The sequence below is a fragment of the Perca fluviatilis genome, chromosome 11, assembly GCF_010015445.1.
Source record: "Perca fluviatilis chromosome 11, GENO_Pfluv_1.0, whole genome shotgun sequence".
Taxonomy (NCBI): domain Eukaryota; kingdom Metazoa; phylum Chordata; class Actinopteri; order Perciformes; family Percidae; genus Perca; species Perca fluviatilis.
Window position 1 is genome coordinate 32,211,939 of NC_053122.1, and position 20,269 is coordinate 32,232,207.

Sequence of the window (20,269 nt, forward strand, 5' to 3'; positions counted from 1 at the left end):
ACTACGAACGCACCAAGGAGCCACAGCATTGCACTCAGTGACCTGTTCCTTGTCACAAGGCTTTATTCTGAGTCAAATCCACACAACGCTGTCCTGCTGCCGTAAATACTCCCTAGTGCACCAAATGTGTATTAATCCACAGCTCAAAATAGTCCCCCTACAAATACAATATTTACTCCTGTTTGAGTGACATTTGCTAGCGCCCAGCTGCTTTGAGAAACGTTGCTTTATTTGTAAATTAAACTGCATATTTGTAACACATCTTTAAACCGACTATAATTTCTGTTTTTGGCCACAGAGGTGCAGCACAATATGTTGTATACAACACATTCTATCACCTTATGGAGTTGAGTTAGCAAACAGTGGCTTATTTACACATCGAGCAGACGCAGAGCAACATTAGCATTAATTTGCTTACTTTTAGCTTCTTTTTTTCTTTCATAGGGAAGCCGCAGACTTTGTCTTTCTGATGTTTGGGGGTGGGCAGGGAGTGACATTGGGTTGATCAGAGTTTTATTTGCTGGAAAACAGCTACCTGATTTGTCTTGAAACTACACTGATGAGAGCTGACTGAATCAAAACTGTTGGACTGTGGACTGTAAAACCAAAACTCTCTCTCTCTCTCGCTCTCTCTCTCTCTGTCTGTCTCTCTCTCTGTCTGCTGATTAGTCATTTCACCCATTGTTTTTTTTTTTCCATAAAGAATAGATTAGAGCAGCTTTAAACATATGTCCATCTTCTGTAGGAACCAATGGGCTTGGGACTGAGTGGCACAGACAGCGTAGTCAGACAGTCATGGCAGGTTCACTAATGTGTAGATTTGTTCAACATAAGAACAACATAAAAATAACACCAGGTTTATCCTTTAATAATCTCTAACTGTACAAATACTGATCAGACAACAGATACTTTTGTTACTTTTAAGTGATGGATTACAGAGATTTTAGAAATTAACATAATTTAGCAAATCTTACATGAATAATTTAGCAAAAACACCCAATAGCACATTCTTTACAGGGATAATGATTATAGCTGTGAGAGGGAGGGATATGCAGAACCAAAGTACCCATAATTGCGTTAAAGAATGTCTTCAAGCATATCATGACTTGTGTGCAGTGTTTATTAATGCATGCATGCTAATTGAACAGTTTCCACCAAAGCAGAGCTCGTAGCCAGGAATAAAACACAGATTTTAGACATGCATGGTGGGAATTATCAGCGTGGTCTGACCAATCGCCTTTCTGCACTTAAACTAAGTACTCGCTGTATAACAGTGATTGACTTTTGAGCATTATGTGCAATAACACTACGCGATTTACAGCCTTGTAAATGTGAAGTTAATTGATCAGTTAATTGCACATTATATAGCATTTGGAGGCAGTGTAATACAACAGCTGATTCCATTTTACTGCAGGTAACCAGACAATGTAGCCAAACATCGTCAGGACACGCTTGTTTCAAATACTTTGTGGATGAATATTCATTTGCCTCAGGACAGCTGGAGCTCTTGCTGGGATTTATATTCTTAGAATGATATATATTCAAAACTCGAAGCTTTCGAATAAGTCCACAGTCTCCCAAGTGTTTGCTCAGCAGCAGGTGTCAAGGGAGTAGACCATGTTTCTCATTAGCTTTCACTCAGTTTGAGAATTTTGCCCAGCAGCAACAGCAGATAGAATTGTAGGTTTTTGCCTTTTTAGAAACATCCAACTAGATTTTTAAATATTGGTCTAAAGGAGCTGGTTCTAGGAGATGTATTGTTTGCCTTTAACAGTTACTGCACAAATATCCTCCATCGTGAATTTACAGATTGCACCTTTAGGTGTTGCCGAGTTTTTTTTTTTTTCACATTTCCAAGAGCGTTTAATCAGTCCGACCCGTTCGGGTCTGTCCCCGTTTCAGTCTCCCCCGTCATTGTAATTACTGTACAGCGCTTAAGGACTTGTACATTTACATAATTGATTCTTTTATCAAGACACGTCTCGCTATCTCTCTCATACGCGATCTGTTATGCAGAATGGATTTTTTTTTTAACGCTGGCTGATTTGAAATGCTGATCTTTGTTCTGTTGTCTTCTTCTCCCTCCATCTCCTTTAATCGCTTTCCTTATTCAAGCTGTGGCACTCCTCCCAACCATCATTTCCTTCATCACTCCTTTTTTCACTTTCACCATCTGCAAGCAACAACCCCCCCCTCTCTCTCGTTCCATCGTTCATTCTCTCCTTCTCCCTCTGTCCCTTCTCTATTTTCTCGCTGGAACATCCATCTCTTTCTCTCATGAGTTCTCACTTGCTCTCCTCCCCTGCTTTTATCTTTTCATTTTCCGTCTTCATTCCACCCAGCCTCCCCTCTCATCCAACCATTTCTCCTCTCTCCATCCCTACTTCGCCCTTGATCGTTTCATCTTTTCTCTTTGTCCTGCAGCACTTGTCACAGCTCCCTTCTCCTCTCATCACTTCAACCCCCCTTTTGATTTTTACTTTTACTCTACTTTTTTGTGTGAAAAATGTGCGGAGCACACAGTTCAACTCAGGATTCTTTCTCTCTCCTGTTTCAACAGGCCCACCTCTTACAGGTGGGAGAAGAAGGATGGAGAGCTCCCCCCACTGGCCAAAGCCGACGGTGCTTTCTTGCGCTTCGAGATGCTCAACAAATCCGATAATGGCGTCTACCTCTGCGAAGCCAACAACGGCATAGGACACAACCTGGGGGAGTACACACTGCTGGTGCAAGGTAATAAGGAGAAGTAAAAAAAAAAATTGGGAAATGGAAAACAGTCAGAAATGGGATGGGTTGTGGGAAAGAGGGAGACTGATGTAGAGAAAGAGTTGGGATGTCTTCTTCTTTTACTTTTTTCTTCATCACGTTTCTTTATTTCTGTCATTTGTTGTGGCTTTTTGCCTGTACTTCTTCCACCGTTTTTCTCTTCTGATTTTCTTTCGTTTCTTTCCTCCTGTTTTTCTTTGTTGTTTTATTTTATTTTACTTCTCATCCAATCGCGCCACCATGACCGACCCCACCGCCTACCATCCAACCGCTTTCGCTCGTTCTTGCGCTTCTTTCCCTTTCGCTTTGATGTGTCCCATTCGTTCGATTCCATGGCCATTTTTGCGCTTTGCTTGCTCATTCCCACTCCTCCTCCTGCGCTTCGTCTTCCTCCTCGTCCTCTTCGTCCTCCTCCCTCCCAAGGCCTCATGGACCCAGACTCCCCAGACACCACCTTATCCTTCCTTGGCTCTCCATCCTCTCCATCCTCCTCCCTCCCACCCTCCTCTCCCCCTGACGTATTCTCTGGCTCCGGCTCTGATCCCACTTACTCCTACTCCTACCCTTCTCTCCTCGCCTCCACCTCCTCCCCCGAGCCTTCCCCAGACTCTTCACCTTCCCCAGACTCCTCATCTTCCCCAGACTCCTCACCTTCCCCAGACTCCTCACCTTCCCCAGACTACCCACCTTCCCCCGACTCCTCACCTTCCCCCACCCCCTCCGCGGCTGACGTGCCGACCACTGTCTCTGAATTCTCCACCACCACCCTCTCCAATGCCCTCTTCCCCGACCTGCCGCTCTCTCCCTCCTCCTCCCTGACTCCCCCTCCCTCCTCCACCCGGACTCCTCCTCCCTCGTCCGCAAGCATCGCTCCTTCCACTGCCAACCCCTCCCCCGCCTCCTCCCTCACTCCCTCAGTTTCCGTCCGGCTGAATGGAGTTTACACTTTCACAGGTAAAACCATCTGAGCTACACACTTGCACACACACACACTTGCAAACAAGAGAGATGCAAAAAGCTTAGTAATGGAGTGGAAAGACAAACACCATTCAAGTTACTTTTTTTTCCCTCAATACACAAACTGTGCTTGCATTGTGGAGCAGTCAAGGATACTGGGAGCTGGTTTTACATGCACACACACACACACACACACACACACACACACACACACACACACACACACACACACACATGCAAACACAAACACATACTCAAAGCACTCAAGGAGACTGGGAGTTTGTTTTACATGCACACACATGCAAATACTGAAACATACTGAAAGCTGACAGCAAGACAAGAATTGAAGAAACACAATAAAGGAAATAATGGCATTCGTGTGGCCCTTTCACAGCTGTTTCATGTTTTTTTTTTTCTTGTTTTCCTCTTTTCTCCTGTTGATAATCCCTAACCCCACCCCGAACCCTCCAACACACACTCCTCCACTCATCTAACCAACCAACCAACCATCCATCCATCCATTCATCAATCTAAACATCCAACAATCCATCTACTCATCCACATGAGAAGATGCTGCAGACAACATTGCAGGTATAACTTTTCCACCAGTCATCTGTCGTTCTGACTCTCTGTCGTTCTAACTTTTTCGTCCACCTGTCTGTCTGTCCATCTGTAGGTCTGACTGTCTGTAGCTCTGTCTGTTTTTGCCTGTCTGTCACTCTGGAATAAAAACCCAGTCTGGGGACACTTTGAACTTTAGAGTGGAGCGATGAATAGTTCATACTCTTGCTCACGTAATGCTTTGTTGTTGCCCATACATGCACAGACACAGGTTCAAAGCTCACACACACACACACACACACACACGCACACACACACACACACACACACACACACACTCATGCAACACATATTGACTCACACCAGGCACTAACATCTATCTCACAAAGACACGCACAAGCATGACCTCTTAAGTGGTACAAGTTCCACTTCCTCTGTGTGGTTTTCTCTATATGTGTGTGTGTGTGTGTGTGTGTTGGGGTTGGAGGGGTGTTCTTGGGTCTTGTCTGCTTTCCTTTGATGCTGACAGCAGGATTTATGGGCTCATTCCCAGTCTCGCTTCGTCAGCATGCCCCTCTCACCTCTGCGCCGGCCAGCCAGAGTGTGCGTTCCACTTTCTGTGTGTGTGTGTGTGTGTGTGTGTGTGTGTGTGTGTGTGTGTGTCATTCTGACTGGTGCTCAAGTCTCCTCTGCCCCGTTTTCTCCCTGTTCTCTATCGGCGGCTGGCTTCTGGCTGGCTGTTGTCACACCCCTTCACTTCTCTAACTTGCTGAAATGTGACTTTTTTGGCCGAGAATTGGCCGTTCCCCCCCATCATTTGGCGTCCCAGCTGGTTGTAATGTGTTCCTTCCTTTTTTTTCTTTTTTTTTACTTGTCAGTTTTTATATTTCTGGTGGTCATTGGCTGTTGCTGTGCCTCTATCTCTCGTTCCTGTTCTCTGATTGAATGTACTTTATATATTAGCTAGCTGTTTCCTCCTTTGAATGGTTGAATTCCTGCCCTCCACATTGGTTTGTCCCCTCAAACATTCACTGAGTGCAAGCCAGTCTTTCCAACACCATTTCCTTTTTATTCCTCCATTATCTGTTGTTGTTGTTTTTTTTTATCTGTGTTATGCTTTTTGGTATAAGAATTGCTGTTTTCGATCTGAGTGACTTTCAAAATGACTGTCTGTCTGATCCGGTCTGAAAAGTCAGGCGAAATAAATGATGTATCAAATTATTTCTGCGCAGATTGCTTTCTTCTCCAAGGGGCAAGTAGCTAAAGTGGCTGAAGCAAAGCAATCTCTGCTGTTGGGTGAAAATGCATAAAGGACAGTCAGTATACTATTTTGGGAGCACAATGCCCAAATGATCTACTGTAACAAATACAATTTAAATATTTTAAATACATCTTAAGCATGTATTTAACACCAGGCACAATTAAGTAGATTTAATGTGACACAAACCAGACCTTCTTGTCTGAAATATACTAGAGGATACTTCTTCCTCATTTTGAGCATAATATACGTGTATTTAAGTACATATAATTAATACATACATGTAGACAGGTGCATTGGGTCAAGAGCTTTGACTGTGAACGAACCAAATTCCCACATTCCCTGGTTGGTAATCCAGCCTTGGATTCCTCAATTCCTTCTTAATCCATAGAAGAGCATAAAATCCTTCAGTTAAAGTGAAAAGATAGAAATCACCAACGCTAAAGGGGCAAGGATTTCACCCTATATCAGCAGCCTGTGTTCCCACAAGGTTATTATAAGTGATTGGGACATGGTCTGTAAACTGCTCAATCCTGTTGCATGTTAGTCACGAACCATTTTTAATGGAGGGTGACACGGTGGCCTCTTTTCTTTCGCCTGTCTTTTTGTCATATCCTTGTCTTTGTCTTCTGAAAGTTTGCTGCTGTGCCTGGGTATTATATATTGACAAGTCTTCTCCGCTCCCCTGTTCTTTTCTTTTCTCTCTGTCATTCACCCCATTATTCTCTCTCTCTCTCTCTTTCTCCCTCTCTCACTCTATTTCTGCTGCCTTTCATCATCTGTCTCCCGTTTCCACCAATATTCATATGCCACCCCTCCCTCTCTGCTCTCAATCTCTGTCTCTCTATACCTCTCTCCCCTTATTTCTCACTCTCTCTACCTCATTTTCTGTTGCTCTTTGTCTCTTTGTTTCTCAACCAATCTCCCTTTCCCTCTCTCTCTCATTATGTCTCCAATCTTATCTTTACTACATGGCTCCTCTCCTCTCCTCTCCTCTCCTCTCCCTCCCACCACCCTCTCCTTAAGACCCAACAGCCATGTCGACGTCTTCGGGGGTGGACCACGCCGTGATCGGAGGGGTGGTTGCTGTAATTGTCTTCATCCTGCTCTGCCTCCTCATCGTCCTGGGCAGATACCTCATCAGACACAAAGGTCACCTGCTCACACAGACACACAAACACACACGGACACACACATGCATGCATGCATTATGCATGAGCGTGCATAGAGATACACCTGCATAAATATGGAAACATGCGTACCAAGACTGGCTCTCGCAAACATGCATATGCATGCAAATGCAGGGACACACAGAAATGCAAATGCATTCATACCTAAATATGGCTTCTAAGCATAAACCCCACTTATTTTACTCTTAACGCAGGAAATGAATGAATGACAATAAGTGAATGTTTATGAATTGCCTTTTAATACATTTTGGTTCACACAACTGCCTGTGAGATTAAATGTCATGACATCAGCGATATTTCAGCGGCATATTTTATATAGTCAAATATGGGGATTAAAAATGTGGTAGAAATGTAATTGCTTTCTGGCCGTGATGTTAGTTAGTTAGTTAGTTACTTACTCTGTTGCTCATGTGCTCTGTGAGTGGGAGACAACAAAACAGTGTTTCTTTTTCTTTCTTCACACTTTTCAGGTCTCAAAAACACTGTTTTCGCACATACACAAATAGGAGAAAGCAATTTCAATTCCAAAAGGGGACAGGTGAAGTTTAAATGGTACTAAGCCCATTTCAGACCCCCAGGTGGCGCAGTTGATAAACACTTGCCCAGCCTCCAGCTGCTCCAGAATATTGAGGACAGTCGCTTGGTGGCCAGTGTTCACAGATGCGAGGTCTGTGAGGGATCATGTCCGTGTCGCTGCATTGCTGACTCCCTCTGGTTGGGTAATGCACCTGTGCACAGAAGGGTGGCATCTGGGGTTGATAGTGTGAACTAGGGCTGGGTATAAAGAAAATCATATCATATGACCAAATACCTCGATGTTGATATTGCGCCAATATTGTAGGGATGACAATTGGTGCTTTCACAAAATATTACACAATGACATTTTAGATAAATAATCATCAGTAATGTGGATATAATGACTAAGCGGATAAAGGTACAAATAATAGCAGCTAGAACAGTCTTGCTCTAGCTTGTTCTAAATTTCCAGATCTTGTATGTTTAAAAACTTTGGAAATACTTTTTCGAGTTGTTAACAATTGCCTTCCTGTCTGTATTCATTTTTTTTAAATTAAGAGAAGGTAATCATAATTTAAGACGGTTCTCTATCTTTGAAACTGGTAAAGTGAGGACTCGTCAAATTTAGATGTGTTTCAGTTTTGGGGGTTAAATTATGGAATTAACTTAATGATGAGTTTCATAAAAAGCTTTAAAATCTAAAATAATTAAGGGGTTATGAAGTAATTTGATTAATATGTAAAATGACTAGGATTGTATTTAGTTTCATTTAGTTTTGTTGGATTTCTGGGTTATACTATGGGTATTATAGGATAGGCAAAAATTCTTTTTTCGGTGGCAAATTGTGGGAAATAATTGTTTCGTTCATGTATATTAACCGCAATAAAATCATCATAATCTTGTTAGTTCAGAAGATTACATCACTTTACTGTAATGCAGCCTTTAAAACCAGGAAAAGACAACACTGGACAAGACAATTTCTAGTCTTATATCACGATATCGATATAATATCGATATATTGCCAAGCCCTAGTGTGAAGCTCCTCATTGTCTGCTGACGGCATCTGTAGTTCTGTTTGCGGGCCAGCAGAGGAGTGAGCAATTACACTGACTGTAGTACATGAACATTGGTCCTTGCCTTTCATTTCACTGGCATTATGCGAGACCGAATGCAGATAGTTTATCACTACTGAAGCACAAGAGCAGCAGATGAAACAACTCACAAAATGTGCACTTTTAATGCACAGTTTAATGGCCAAAAAGCTGGATGTCCTAAGTTTAAATCCCTCTAAAAGTAGGTTGACAAAATGAGCTCAACTCAAGTTCCACTAGCTAGCCTTTTCCAGAGCTTTCAAAGACATCTCTCGGTCTTCATCGCTCCTGTAATGCTGTTCGTATGGAAATGCGGTCACGTCCTAACAGGTATATGGGGAAGATAATAACCCCAACTCTGTTCAAAGATGCTATCTGGCTTTTGATTCCTTTTTGGCACCATTAATCATATGTTATGTATCAATGTTAAAGATGGAGCAAGTCAGCACTTTATTTGAAGGGCCACAGACATGAAGTAATAAAGAAGTAATGTTTAGTTCATCATGATTACAACACTCCAATTCAGTTTTTTAGCCTTAGACACTTTAACTACAGATTAACCAATGAAGAAGACATAAATCAATAAATCAAATCAATAAATCAGAACTAATGATGACTGAAATGCCTTAATTGATGCATTAATTCACGTATTGTTCCTGCATTAAGTCGTGCATGAGATACTATTAATGCTTTGTCATGCATTAAGTCATGCATGAATTCATGATAATTCATGTACCCTTATAATAAAGTGTTACAAAACAGAGGTTATATGCAACCTAGATGTTGAAAAATGTTCACTTTTCAACTGAATTTAGCTTCAGTTTTTAACTCTAGATGTCTTTGGGAGAAAAATGATTTGACTTTAACTCTAACTTTTGCCTTAGCTCTGACCCATGATAACCAAAATAAAACTCCACATAAAACCTCTCCAAAGAAAAACACCTTTTTATTAGTTTGACTTTGTGTCTCACACTGTGCCCACATCCTAAAGAAACCTTTACTACATAGTAATTCAACCACATTAAAGGCAAAAAACTGTTCTCAAAAGCACCTGAGGTGATCATTTGGACATCATATTGGAACATCTTGCCACTCCACTGTTTATAACAGTCTCTGGACTTTTGTCATTTTACCGTTCCAGTGTTTGACTTTTACTGCCTCAGCAATCTTATTTCTCTCCCCGCCTTGTCTCTCTCTCTCTCTCTCTCTCTCTCTTACCATCCATGTCTCTTTGTCTGTCTCTCTCTCTCTCTCTCTCTCTCTCTCTCTCTCTCTCCTTCCACAGGAACGTATCTGACCCACGAGGCCAAGGGCTCGGACGACGCCCCCGATGCGGACACGGCCATCATCAACGCAGAGGGAGGCCACTCCGGAGCAGAGGATAAGAAGGAGTACTTCATCTAGACAGAGGGCGCGGGAGCGGTGGAGGAAAGGAGGGAAAGCTGGAGGACGTGGATTTAGAGGAGAGGGGAGGAGCGTAGGGGAAAGAAACCTCCATTTGTTTTCACGACGCTTCAGTTCTTCACTCGTTTGGAAGGGACGATGGGAGGGGACGGGACGGGAGGGAAAGAACTGCGGGCAGGATAAAGCGATGGTTGAGCTTCAGCTGGTACTACCCTCTTTGCATTGATACAGGGAAGTGAGATTTTTGCACTGACACATGGACAAACTGAAGTTACACACACACACACACACACACACATACACACACACACACACGGACACATATGTACATGAGTCAGTTTTGGGGAAAACTCTTCTCACACAGACTTGAATGCTCGTAGATGTTCCGATTAATAAGCGCGAGCCTCCTACTGTACTAACAACTGAATTATCTCTGAATGACACATTAACACCTTTTTACACAAACCTCGTACTTCTAACTGTCAGCGCCTTCCGAAAAGCTAAATTGTAACTCACATTCCGGCATCCCGAGCTCTGATACTTCACTTCTCACACCTCGTCCGACCTGTCTCCTTCAACATCTAAACCAAAACCCCCGGCTCTGTCTCTTCACGTTTCTGTCCTCATTCTTTCCATCTGACAGGGCGGTATCCCCCTGCAAACATTCTACTGGCGAAGGAATCCATCCAAAGCAAATTATTACTGACAAACCTAATCTCCCTCTCTCTCTCACAGTTTAATCTTTTTATGCCATCGAACCTTCTTCCCACGTCCTCACAAACCCTGGTTCGAACCGTTGAGTTTCCCACAATGCAGCACCACGACATGCAGCACTCATGCAAACATAGCATTCCCACCTTGCGCTACCAAGCCAAGGGGCTCCAGTATACATATATAAATATATATATATAGAATTATATAGCATTCTTTTTACATGACAGAAAATGTTTGGTGTGCTGTAAATACACTCTCTCTCTCTCTGTCCTCTCTCCCACCTTCTCTTCTTCTTCTATCCCTCTTCTCTTTCTCTACATATCCCTCTCTCCTGTATCTCATACAGTCTGTTACTGCATTACAGTAACTTATATACTCAAAAAAAAAAAAAAAGCCTGCCTGTTTTTTATTACATGCGTGGAAATGCAGAGTCAAAACTATCAATATCTGGGGAAAAAAATATTAAAAATAACGACAATGATGTTGCGATGAAAACTAACCTTAATTGCAAATATTTGTATGAGGAACATTGTCCTTCTTCTTCTTTCTTTTATTCTTTTTGGTTTTGGGGATTTATGGGAGATTTTCTCTCGTCAGTGTCTCAGTGTGTTACTGTCAGTGTTAACGGTTTACAGTGTCTGTCGGTTTGTCAGTCCAGGAGTCCATACAACTCCCTTTTTCCGAGCTGTATTTTGATTTTGAGGTTTAACGTTTTCATGCTATATTTCTTAACCTTTTTTTTTTTTCTTTTTCTCGGTGCGCCACATTCAGTGTTGCTATTTTCTCCCTGCTTTGTCTGCCCCTCTGCTCCCAAACACTCAACTGTAGCAAAACCTCTGTAGAATGCAGCAGCTTTCGAAAAAGGTGTCAAAGTGTTTTGGTCGAGCTTTCCTGGAGTATCGCTGCCCGGCGCACGTGGACCGCTGGGCTTTTCCTTCCACTCCGCCATCTCTGAACGTTCTGCTCGTAGGCCATCCTTCTCCCTGCAGCAGACTGCTTGTCTTGGCGAGCTTGGCGCTAAATTCATTGAGTAGTGACATCATGACTTCCTCTAAGAAGCTGGCACGCTCGCTGCTTCAGGGAAGTGAAAATGCTTGCTTGCTTTCCACTACGGGGCTGAACAGGATTGCCTACATGCATTATGACAAACTTCCTGGCAAATACAAAACCAACCCTTTCTGTTATTGTTTCTTGCTGTGTGTGTGTGTGTGTGTGTGTGTGTGTGTGTTATTGCAAGCAGGAATCATATGCCAACTTAGCAAAAGGTTCCCATAAATGAACAGTGTTTTATTAAGGTTGGGAGTTCGCATTGGCGCTGGCAAGCTCCACTTGGCCCGGCCCGGTCGTGGAAATTGATTGCAATCTAACTAAGAGGCTCTGGGCTCCAGACTGTACACACGCCAAGGTTTGGCTTTGGTGGGCAGAGTGCCCGAGCGGGAGTCTGGGCTGCACTAACACTGAAGAAAGTCATTAAGGAACGTAAATGTCCTTTTCCCTTCCAGCCCCCCCACCCCAGCCCCCTCAACCCCCCATGCGCTCCACTCGTCCATTTCATTTAATTCTTTAATCAGTCATCTCGTCTGCGTCCTGATCCACCTTCACCCGGTTCTCTCCTCCCCTCATCCCTCCTTCCCCCTCCTCTCCCCAGCTCCATCTCTGATCCGCACCCTCAATGCTTTCTCTCTCTCATTTGGTCCATAGACGTACAGTAGAAGTAGCGTCTCTCGGTTTCCTGGCATACGGCGATGGCTCTCTGCAGCACTTTTTGGGCTGCGTTTTAGGAGAGGAATCCATTTGCTGTTGTCAGTCCTACCCTTAGACAGTGATGTCTGTGATAGTTTTTTTGTACACCCTTTTTTGGGAACGTTCAGGGATTGTGCTTTTCGTACCTTTCCCCACATTGTTGTTAACCGCAACCTAGCTAGCTGCTTTGACAGCGAGTGGCCCGGCTGGTGTGTCTTTAAGCTAGCTATACTACAAAAGGGTAACGCGACCTGAAGCAGGGTCATCTGCTGTTTTTCTTTTCTTTCGTAGCATCTCGGTTGGAATTTGGGGTGGCGTCGCATTAAACTTGGCTCAAACAGTGTTCCACTGGAGACTGATTTGACATGCACCAGAAAACTTGAAACGAACCGAGTTGAATATTTCGAAGAATTCAGACCGCTGCTTATCCCATGTTTGCTCTGCAACACTCTTCAGCTTTACACAGTATTCATGTCTGCAGACCAGAGGATGGGCTTTGTCTCGCGGAGCTTAGCCAAGAGTAACCTTTGATTTGTATTTAACCCTAGTCCAATTCTGCTCTGTGAACAGAGAAAAGGAATACTGGCCTCATACTCAACAAAGTGTAGTGTCTTTTAAAAACTAATGGACCTGTATTTGCCTGTAATTTATCGTCCTGTCCTTTGTCTTAGTTAATGTGCTAGCATGTATAGCTTGCATGAGAAAAAGGTTGGAAATGTAGATAGTGTTGGAGATGAGAAGTGCCGACAAGAATCTCTCCTGAGACGAGAGCGGCGGCCTGCTGTCCTCTGATCTGCAAACATACGGCGTGTCCCAGTTCAACCCGCCTGTACCTCCTCAACACAGCAGTCCTCTGGATACACTGGAAAAAAAAGGCCACTTCAAAAAAAAAATGTACAATGAATACAAGGTGATTTCTTTGCTTGTAATAAGTTAAAAAAAAATCTGCCAATGGAACAAGTGAAAATTCATTTGGTAAGATTTCTTGAAGAAGATGATATTCAAACAAGATGATCCATCTTTTACAAATAACACAGCGGCTTAAAAACCTTTTGAGATGTCGAAAAAGCTTTCTTCATCCGAGATCTGACTCATAACGAGATGTGTTCAAGACTCTTTCACTAAACAAGATATCTGAGATGCATCGTCTAAAGCGAAGTCCCTGCGTCTCACTGAAATATCACTCGTTAAATGATTGTCTTATATTAAGTGTTATTAGATATTTTGAAATTAGATGAATATCCTTGGTAAGATGTTGCTTTTTTTTGCAGTGTAACACTGAGGAAACTGATGAAGTAGGACTCATTCTGCTTCTCTCCCACCAATCCTGCGTTAAACCCATGTAGGGGTACAATGGCGTTGAATTGGGATGTGCAGTCGGCCCCATTCATATTTCATTGCATCGGTGCAATAATGACTAGCTGTCACCAGAGGCCAGCAAACAGCAGCTTTTCTTTACTCTCTTCAGTCGTACCAAGCTGTCCTGCCCCCACTCCACTCTCATCAACTCCTCTTTAGGCAGTCGCACACTCGCTGCCAGTCATCGCTTTGTTTTTGTAGTATAAACAAATTGATTTTTAAATTATGTTTTGTAAAAGGTGTGCATACTCTTCAAAGTATTACTTTCAGTTGAAGTGTTAATCATTTTCTTTTCTCTTTTTTTCAGTTAGATTTTCCGCTTGGAGGTTAGAAATGTCTTTTTTTCCCCGCATTTTATTGTTTCAACAACCATTTTTCTACAATTTTATGTATATAGTGTTGCCTTTACTGGATACTCTTACAGGCACGCCCATATACACACTTTGCACACACATCCACACACATATCTGGATATGCACGGCAGGCATGTGGTCTGTGACTATGGTGTATTTGTACATATGTGTGTGTTTGTGTATGAGTGTGAGGTGTGTAGTAATTGACCCAAGCAGACTCCGGAGACACTCTTACATGTCTTGCATTCACACAAAAAATGTTCTTATTTGGATGACTAAAACAACTTCCTTGTTTTCAGACTTATTATTTTGGGTGACAAGTCTTCCTTTTGAATAAATATCCATATCACATGAGAACAGTGCTGTCATGTATGTTAATTTGTACTACGGCTGATGATGTCATCAAGGCGAGACCCAACCGCATGCTGTGGTGGGTGTGCGTCTGTTGGATGTTCATACAGTATTTGTTTTGGTTTTTTGTTAAAATACCAGTTCAGTTGTTGACTTCAATAAACATGCATTTGGGTTAATTTAACCTGTCTTGTCGTTGGTTCTTCCTGTTCCGAAACTTTCAAAATCAGATCTTATCCCAAATACAAAAATGTTCATCCAGACTGTGATCTGTTTTCTGCTATAGTCTGGATCAACGGCAGGTGATTTCCAGGATAATCGCAGATGTTCAGTGTGTTGCCGTTATTTAACTCTTTTTCTCTTCAACAACAAACTTCAGGCTAGCAAGCTACACGCTGAAAATGGCAAGTTTTGAAGAAACCTTGGACCGTGTAACAAGGCGGGCCTGCTTGGTTCTTTCGGGGAATGATTGTAAAGATTTACAGAGAATATGTTTACGGCATTTACTCTCTAACTGGGACGTTTTGGGATTGCTGTTGACGAAGTACACACAGCGATACACTGGTAAGAGCTAATGAGGTTTAACCATGTATGCAGTTAAGTTAAATAGCTCACGTTACTGTATTGTGTCACCAGTTAACTTCATTTAAAGCGTAACTCTCGCCAAAATGCAACCTAGGGTCTTTTTATGAATGTACCCGAGTCAAACTTTCGTTTAAAAGCATAGGACGGAAAACATAACTTTTAAGATTTACCGTGTTCTCGTTTTCGGTCAAATGGTTTTTGAATGGGTGAGCTAGGGGCACTACTATGATAGCATCAAAAGGCTCGACACAACATGAAACTTTGCTCGAAGTATCACCAGTGGCTCTACACATGAACTCCAGCATTGAGAACATTGTTAGTGTACACAGAGTTTACTAAAAAGAAAAGTTTTGAACAACTCACTTTAGCAGTTCTTGTTTACGCTATCCGCCATCTTGTCAGTCAAAAAGAGTCGATCTCCGAATGCGAATGAACGGACTCCATACGAGAAAATGTCATTTTTATATGAGGCTCCTTTTTCAACTACAAGGTCAATATTGTTTTTCACCAATGACAAAACAACAAATTATCTGTGCATTTATATGGAACTAAGCTTTAGGAGCTTTCCATCTTTACTCTCCTCCCTGTTACGTTGCATTCGGAGATCGACTATTTTTGACTGGCTAGAATCATGGACGGTGACCGGAAAAACCAACAGCTACAGTGAGTTGTTAAAACCAAGGGGGTAAGCTTCACCTCACAACGCGTAGGTCCTATGGCGCCATTTTGATGCTAACAAGCACCCCCCCCCCCGTTAGCATTCCATTGACTGCCATTCATTTTGACATCACTTTGACAGCGAATGACTTTACATCTGAAGCGTTTAGACTCTATTTCTATAAGACTCTATTTGTCCATTGTTTAGTTCTAAAGAAACGCGACAATGTATAAACGTATATATCCCATTCAAAAGGCCATTTGACCGAAAACGAGAATACAGTAAATCTCGTCCTAATTATGCTTTTAAACGAAAGTTTGACTCGGGTACATTCACAAAAATACCCTAGGTTGCATTTTGGCGAGAGTTATGCTTTAATATTGTATGTGGCGTTTTCTTTTGCGGGGTGCAAATGTTCCACCAAAACAAGTTCCTTCCTGAGACTATTTTGCAGAGCCACCGTCACTGCGCCCAGAGCTTAGCGCCGCCCAAGAGGATTGTGATTGGTTTAAAGAAACGCAAACAACCCAGAGCGTTTTTTTTTCTGCTATTCCAGAAGTGTGGCCTAGCCAGACCTTACTCTGCAGCGCTGTGGACATAGGGCTGGCAATGCCTAGTCTCGCATTGTCTGGCTAGTCCACACAGCATTCTGGGATGGGAGAAAAACGTGCTCTGGTTTATTGGCATTTCTTTAAACCAATCACAATCGTCTTGGGCGGCGCTAAGCACCGGCCGGAGCCACGGTGCCTCTGCAAAATAGCCTCAGGAAGGAACTTGTTTTGGTGGAAGATGTGGAACACATTCAAAGGTTGTTTTAGTCGTGGAACAGAAAACTCAGATTGGACAGATAGTCTAGGTAGCTGTCTGGATTTACCCTGCAGAGATCTGAGGAGCAGTTAACCATTGTCCTCAGAAATCCAACGGAGTTTAGAATGCCAACACAATGAAAGCAGTAGGAGACTGACATCCGGCCGAGAAGACATGCATCCGGGAGAATTTTCTTGCGGCACGGGAGCAATGTGGAACGTCGTTCATGTAGCCTAGGCAATGCCAGACTAGTTTTCTGCCTGGGTTGGTCCTCTTCTTGTTGCGCTACATCACAGTTTACTACACCGCATCAGGGAAATGACCATCCCTGGCATTTCCTCAAATAATTCAAATGTTCTCTTTCAAAACTCATTTTTAAAACAAAATAAAGCTTGAAAGCTTGAAATATGCACTTTAATATCTCCCAAATTTGTATTTAGAATTCTAATCTGGTATGAATAATTTAGTATTGTATAACAGGACTTACTTGATAAGGACTTTTTTATTGGATTTTGGACTCAACCTTTTTCATTAAGCATTGTTAGAGTCTGAACATCATATTTTAAATAGATATATATGATAAAATAGCTCACAAATTCAATAATCACTGAATGTAAGACTTTCTTAAACTATCAACATGTTCCAAAAAGCCATACGCAGTGAAAGAAAATGTCCAACAGAGGGCAGTACAATGCAATAATTTAAAGTCCCATGTTCGAAACAAAAAAAAGGTTGGTTGGTTGGTTATAAAATTAGGAAAAACCACTGACTGACTTTCTCTCTTAATTCAATTGCATTACATTTCTTATTGGCAGTTGTCTGTATCTCATTATTTCTGAAGTAGATGAATGAATAATGCTTGCTTTCTCTCACAGATAATGATATCCATCTGCTTTAGAGTCTCTGGATCTTTCTTTCTCTCAGCCTTTCTATTCTCTCCTCTTTTCCCTGCCTCCACCACTTCAGTATGGGCTGTGGTTTGGGGAATATACACAACACGTTGATACTGGACTGGAGGTTAATAATCAGACTTACATTGTACACATGCTACCAGTTAATTACGCAGTAAATGGTCCCAGATGGATATCCATAACTGTGTCCAGCTGTTTGAGGATAAAGGACTTGCTTTAGCTGAACTTGTTCTTACATACTGACCTATGCTGTACCCAAAAAAGTATCCTTAATCATTAATCATTGACTTAATCATTATTCACCAAACCAGTGTCTAAAATTGCCCAGTACTGATACGCCACATGACTTCTCTTACTTCTAATTGTTTTAAGCAGTATTATTATTAGGCAGATATTTATACTATAAATAGGCTATATATAATCATTTCTTGGGGGGGAAAAACAAGCATTTCTGTGTAAAAAATCAGACCATATAATCTGAATTGATGATCCTTTGTTTGATAATCACATTTTCAGATGATTGATTGACGGTTAGTCTATATCCACAATTTCCGGGATTGCTCCGGTGCCGCCAGAATCTCCGCCGGATGTCCGTCCACTTCCTCTTTCTTTGTGTTGTAATTTTAAACTCTATTACTACGGACTATGGTTAACTGCTCCTCAGATCTCTGCAGGGTAAATCCAGACAGCTAGCTAGACTCTCTGTCCAATCTGAGTTTTCTCTCACACGACTAAAACAACTTTTGAATGTACACACGTTCCACCAAAACAAGTTCCTTCCCGAGGCTATTTCCCGCCCAAGACGATGGTGATTGGTTTAAAGAAATGCCAATAAACCAGAGCATGTTTTCCTCCCATCTCAGAATGCTGTGTGGACTAGCCAGACCCTCCTCCACAGCGCTGTGGGGGAGGTTCTGACAAAGCAAGACTACTTGACAGTTGAATGAGACTCCTTAGATCAAATTGTCCAATAGTCACCACATACAAGATAAACATATACATATATCAAAGACACATGCAATGATCATGTCAGGCAACTTCTGAATTAGGGGACTGGCTCCTTTCTTGGTCCAATTCAGGCCCTGCACTAAACCAATGGGATCTGGTTAAAACTGAACCAAATCCATTAATGTAGGTGCTAACAAATGTGCACTGTGTCTGATCTCATTTCAGTGAATAGCACAATTGGATTAGAATACTGATTCCATCAAGTGTTCTGCCAAACGTTGCTATATTATGTTAAGTCATGTCTCTGTCAGAATATAAACGCTCCTATTGCTTTTGTTCTTTAAAGTTTTTGGAAAACAGGTCATCTGACCTCAAGCTTCCAGAAAAGTCCCCTTTAAACACACCATTGGATGCAAGAGAGTTCCCACAGAAACGTGATGGAAATAAAAGTATTATAGCAATATGTGACTCAAAATGACACACTGTGATGATGTCACTATAGCAATTAAGTCGAGTCTATACAGTACATATCTCCTCTGTTACTGGAATAGACTGTAATGGAAATATTACAGGAACGGTAATGTAACACAAGGTCAGTGTCACTGCAGATAGTCCCTACAGCCATACTTTATTCAAATGGTAGAGTTCTAATTAAAAAACAAATGATTATGGCCTGCTTTCATATTGACTTACAGGTCTTGTCATATATAAGTAATAGAACACAACAAAAGTTATTCATGTTTTCTGACACTTGGTTTCAAAGCATTTTCAAGTATTTTTCTTTGGCTTTGAATATTCATGACTTAAACTGTAAAGTCTTGTTAAGAATATAACGATCCAAACCTCAGCTAATCAGGACTGTGTAGGCGTGCTTTATTAGATGTACTGACAGTTGCCTGGCAAAGCATTTTCCTTTCAAATGTTTAAAAACTGTGAAATGCTTGCTGTTGGGGGGAATTGTTGTGTCTCTGTAAATTATAGTGTTGTCTAGACCTGCTCTATCTGTAAAGTGTGTTGAGTGTCTGTTATAATTTGACACTAGAAATAAAAGAAAATGAAACTGAATTGATTGAGGCATGGATCCAACGCATGCCATTATCTGTCTCCAGCTTTGCCCTGCCCACTAAAAACCCAGTGAGAAAATCAAGAACAAAGACAGATATGCACACACCTGTCATGTAAAATAAACCAAACGCTTCTTCGTAGAAAATGGTATGTGTTCACAAAAGGACCTGTTGCTCATAGCAACAAGCTTAAGGAGAAACTAGGTTTTCAGGGCCCTTAAAGCTTTAGTGTGTAACTTTTTGATATCCGTTACATTCAAGCCATTGCCAAATGAGTTGCTACAAAGCTAATTAAGCCTATCAGCTCCACACAACTCTCTCTGTATCTCTCAGTGTGACTATGTTCAGGAGATTGTGTCATCCGGCGACTTTCGCGCGCAGAAACCGGAGTGAAGGTAATGGACCTCTTCTGAAGAGTCCATCATGTTTTTTTAATCCTCCATGTCCTCCTTAGCTACTAGCAACTGTGTGGAGGAGGGTGGCGTGCGCGATCACGAAAGGCTTATATCGTGTGGACACACTGATAGTTTTGTTGTCATTACTTAGAATTCCTCATGGGGGAGACAGAAACTACGCACTAGAGCTTTAAGATGTGTTTAAATCATTATTGTTTGTGAACAACAGTGAGTTTTTATAAAGAATTTAAAAAAAATGCTAAAATTACTCCGTGCGTTCCATGAAATATGAGAATATACCTGAATGTTTGTCAAAAAGGAATCTGATTGGTCCTTGTAATAATGTCATAACTGAACTTGTAGGACTTTCATCATATCAAATCATATAAAAGATTTACAATCATACCCTACTTCAGAATATTCTGTCTTTTTAATGCGCACTCATTTAAAAAAAAAAAGTTTTGTAGCACGTGATGTTTGAAGTTTTACTGTTCAAAGAGCAGTTCCCGTGGCGGCCGCTGCAGCGCCCTCCTCCTCTCTGCGGAGTCCTACACGGAGATTTGGAGCGGGGAGGCGTGGAGGAGGGAGGGGGTGTGTTCTACTGATTGTATGAGAGGAGGGTGGCGGAGAGAGAGAGA

The 20,269-nt window shown here is 42.0% G+C and overlaps 1 protein-coding gene across 4 annotated transcripts in view; it reads left to right on the forward strand.

Annotated features, from left to right (window-relative positions):
• cadm3 (cell adhesion molecule 3) overlaps positions 1–10,875 on the forward strand; it is a 94,356-nt gene extending 83,481 nt beyond the window's left edge. Inside the window, exons 8-12 of one of the 4 annotated variants that reach the window (XM_039815393.1) lie at positions 2,561–2,733; positions 3,190–3,720; positions 4,294–4,314; positions 6,578–6,694; positions 9,625–10,875. In XM_039815393.1, the coding sequence (XP_039671327.1) occupies positions 2,561–2,733; positions 3,190–3,720; positions 4,294–4,314; positions 6,578–6,694; positions 9,625–9,743 (961 nt within the window). In that variant the 3' untranslated portion in view covers positions 9,744–10,875. Of the gene's footprint in view, positions 1–2,560; positions 2,734–3,189; positions 3,721–3,869; positions 4,109–4,293; positions 4,315–6,568; positions 6,695–9,624 lie in introns of those variants that run through there. The other 3 variants (XM_039815392.1, XM_039815395.1, XM_039815394.1) reach the window with 3 other exon arrangements.
• The last annotated feature ends 9,394 nt before the right edge of the window (positions 10,876–20,269 follow it).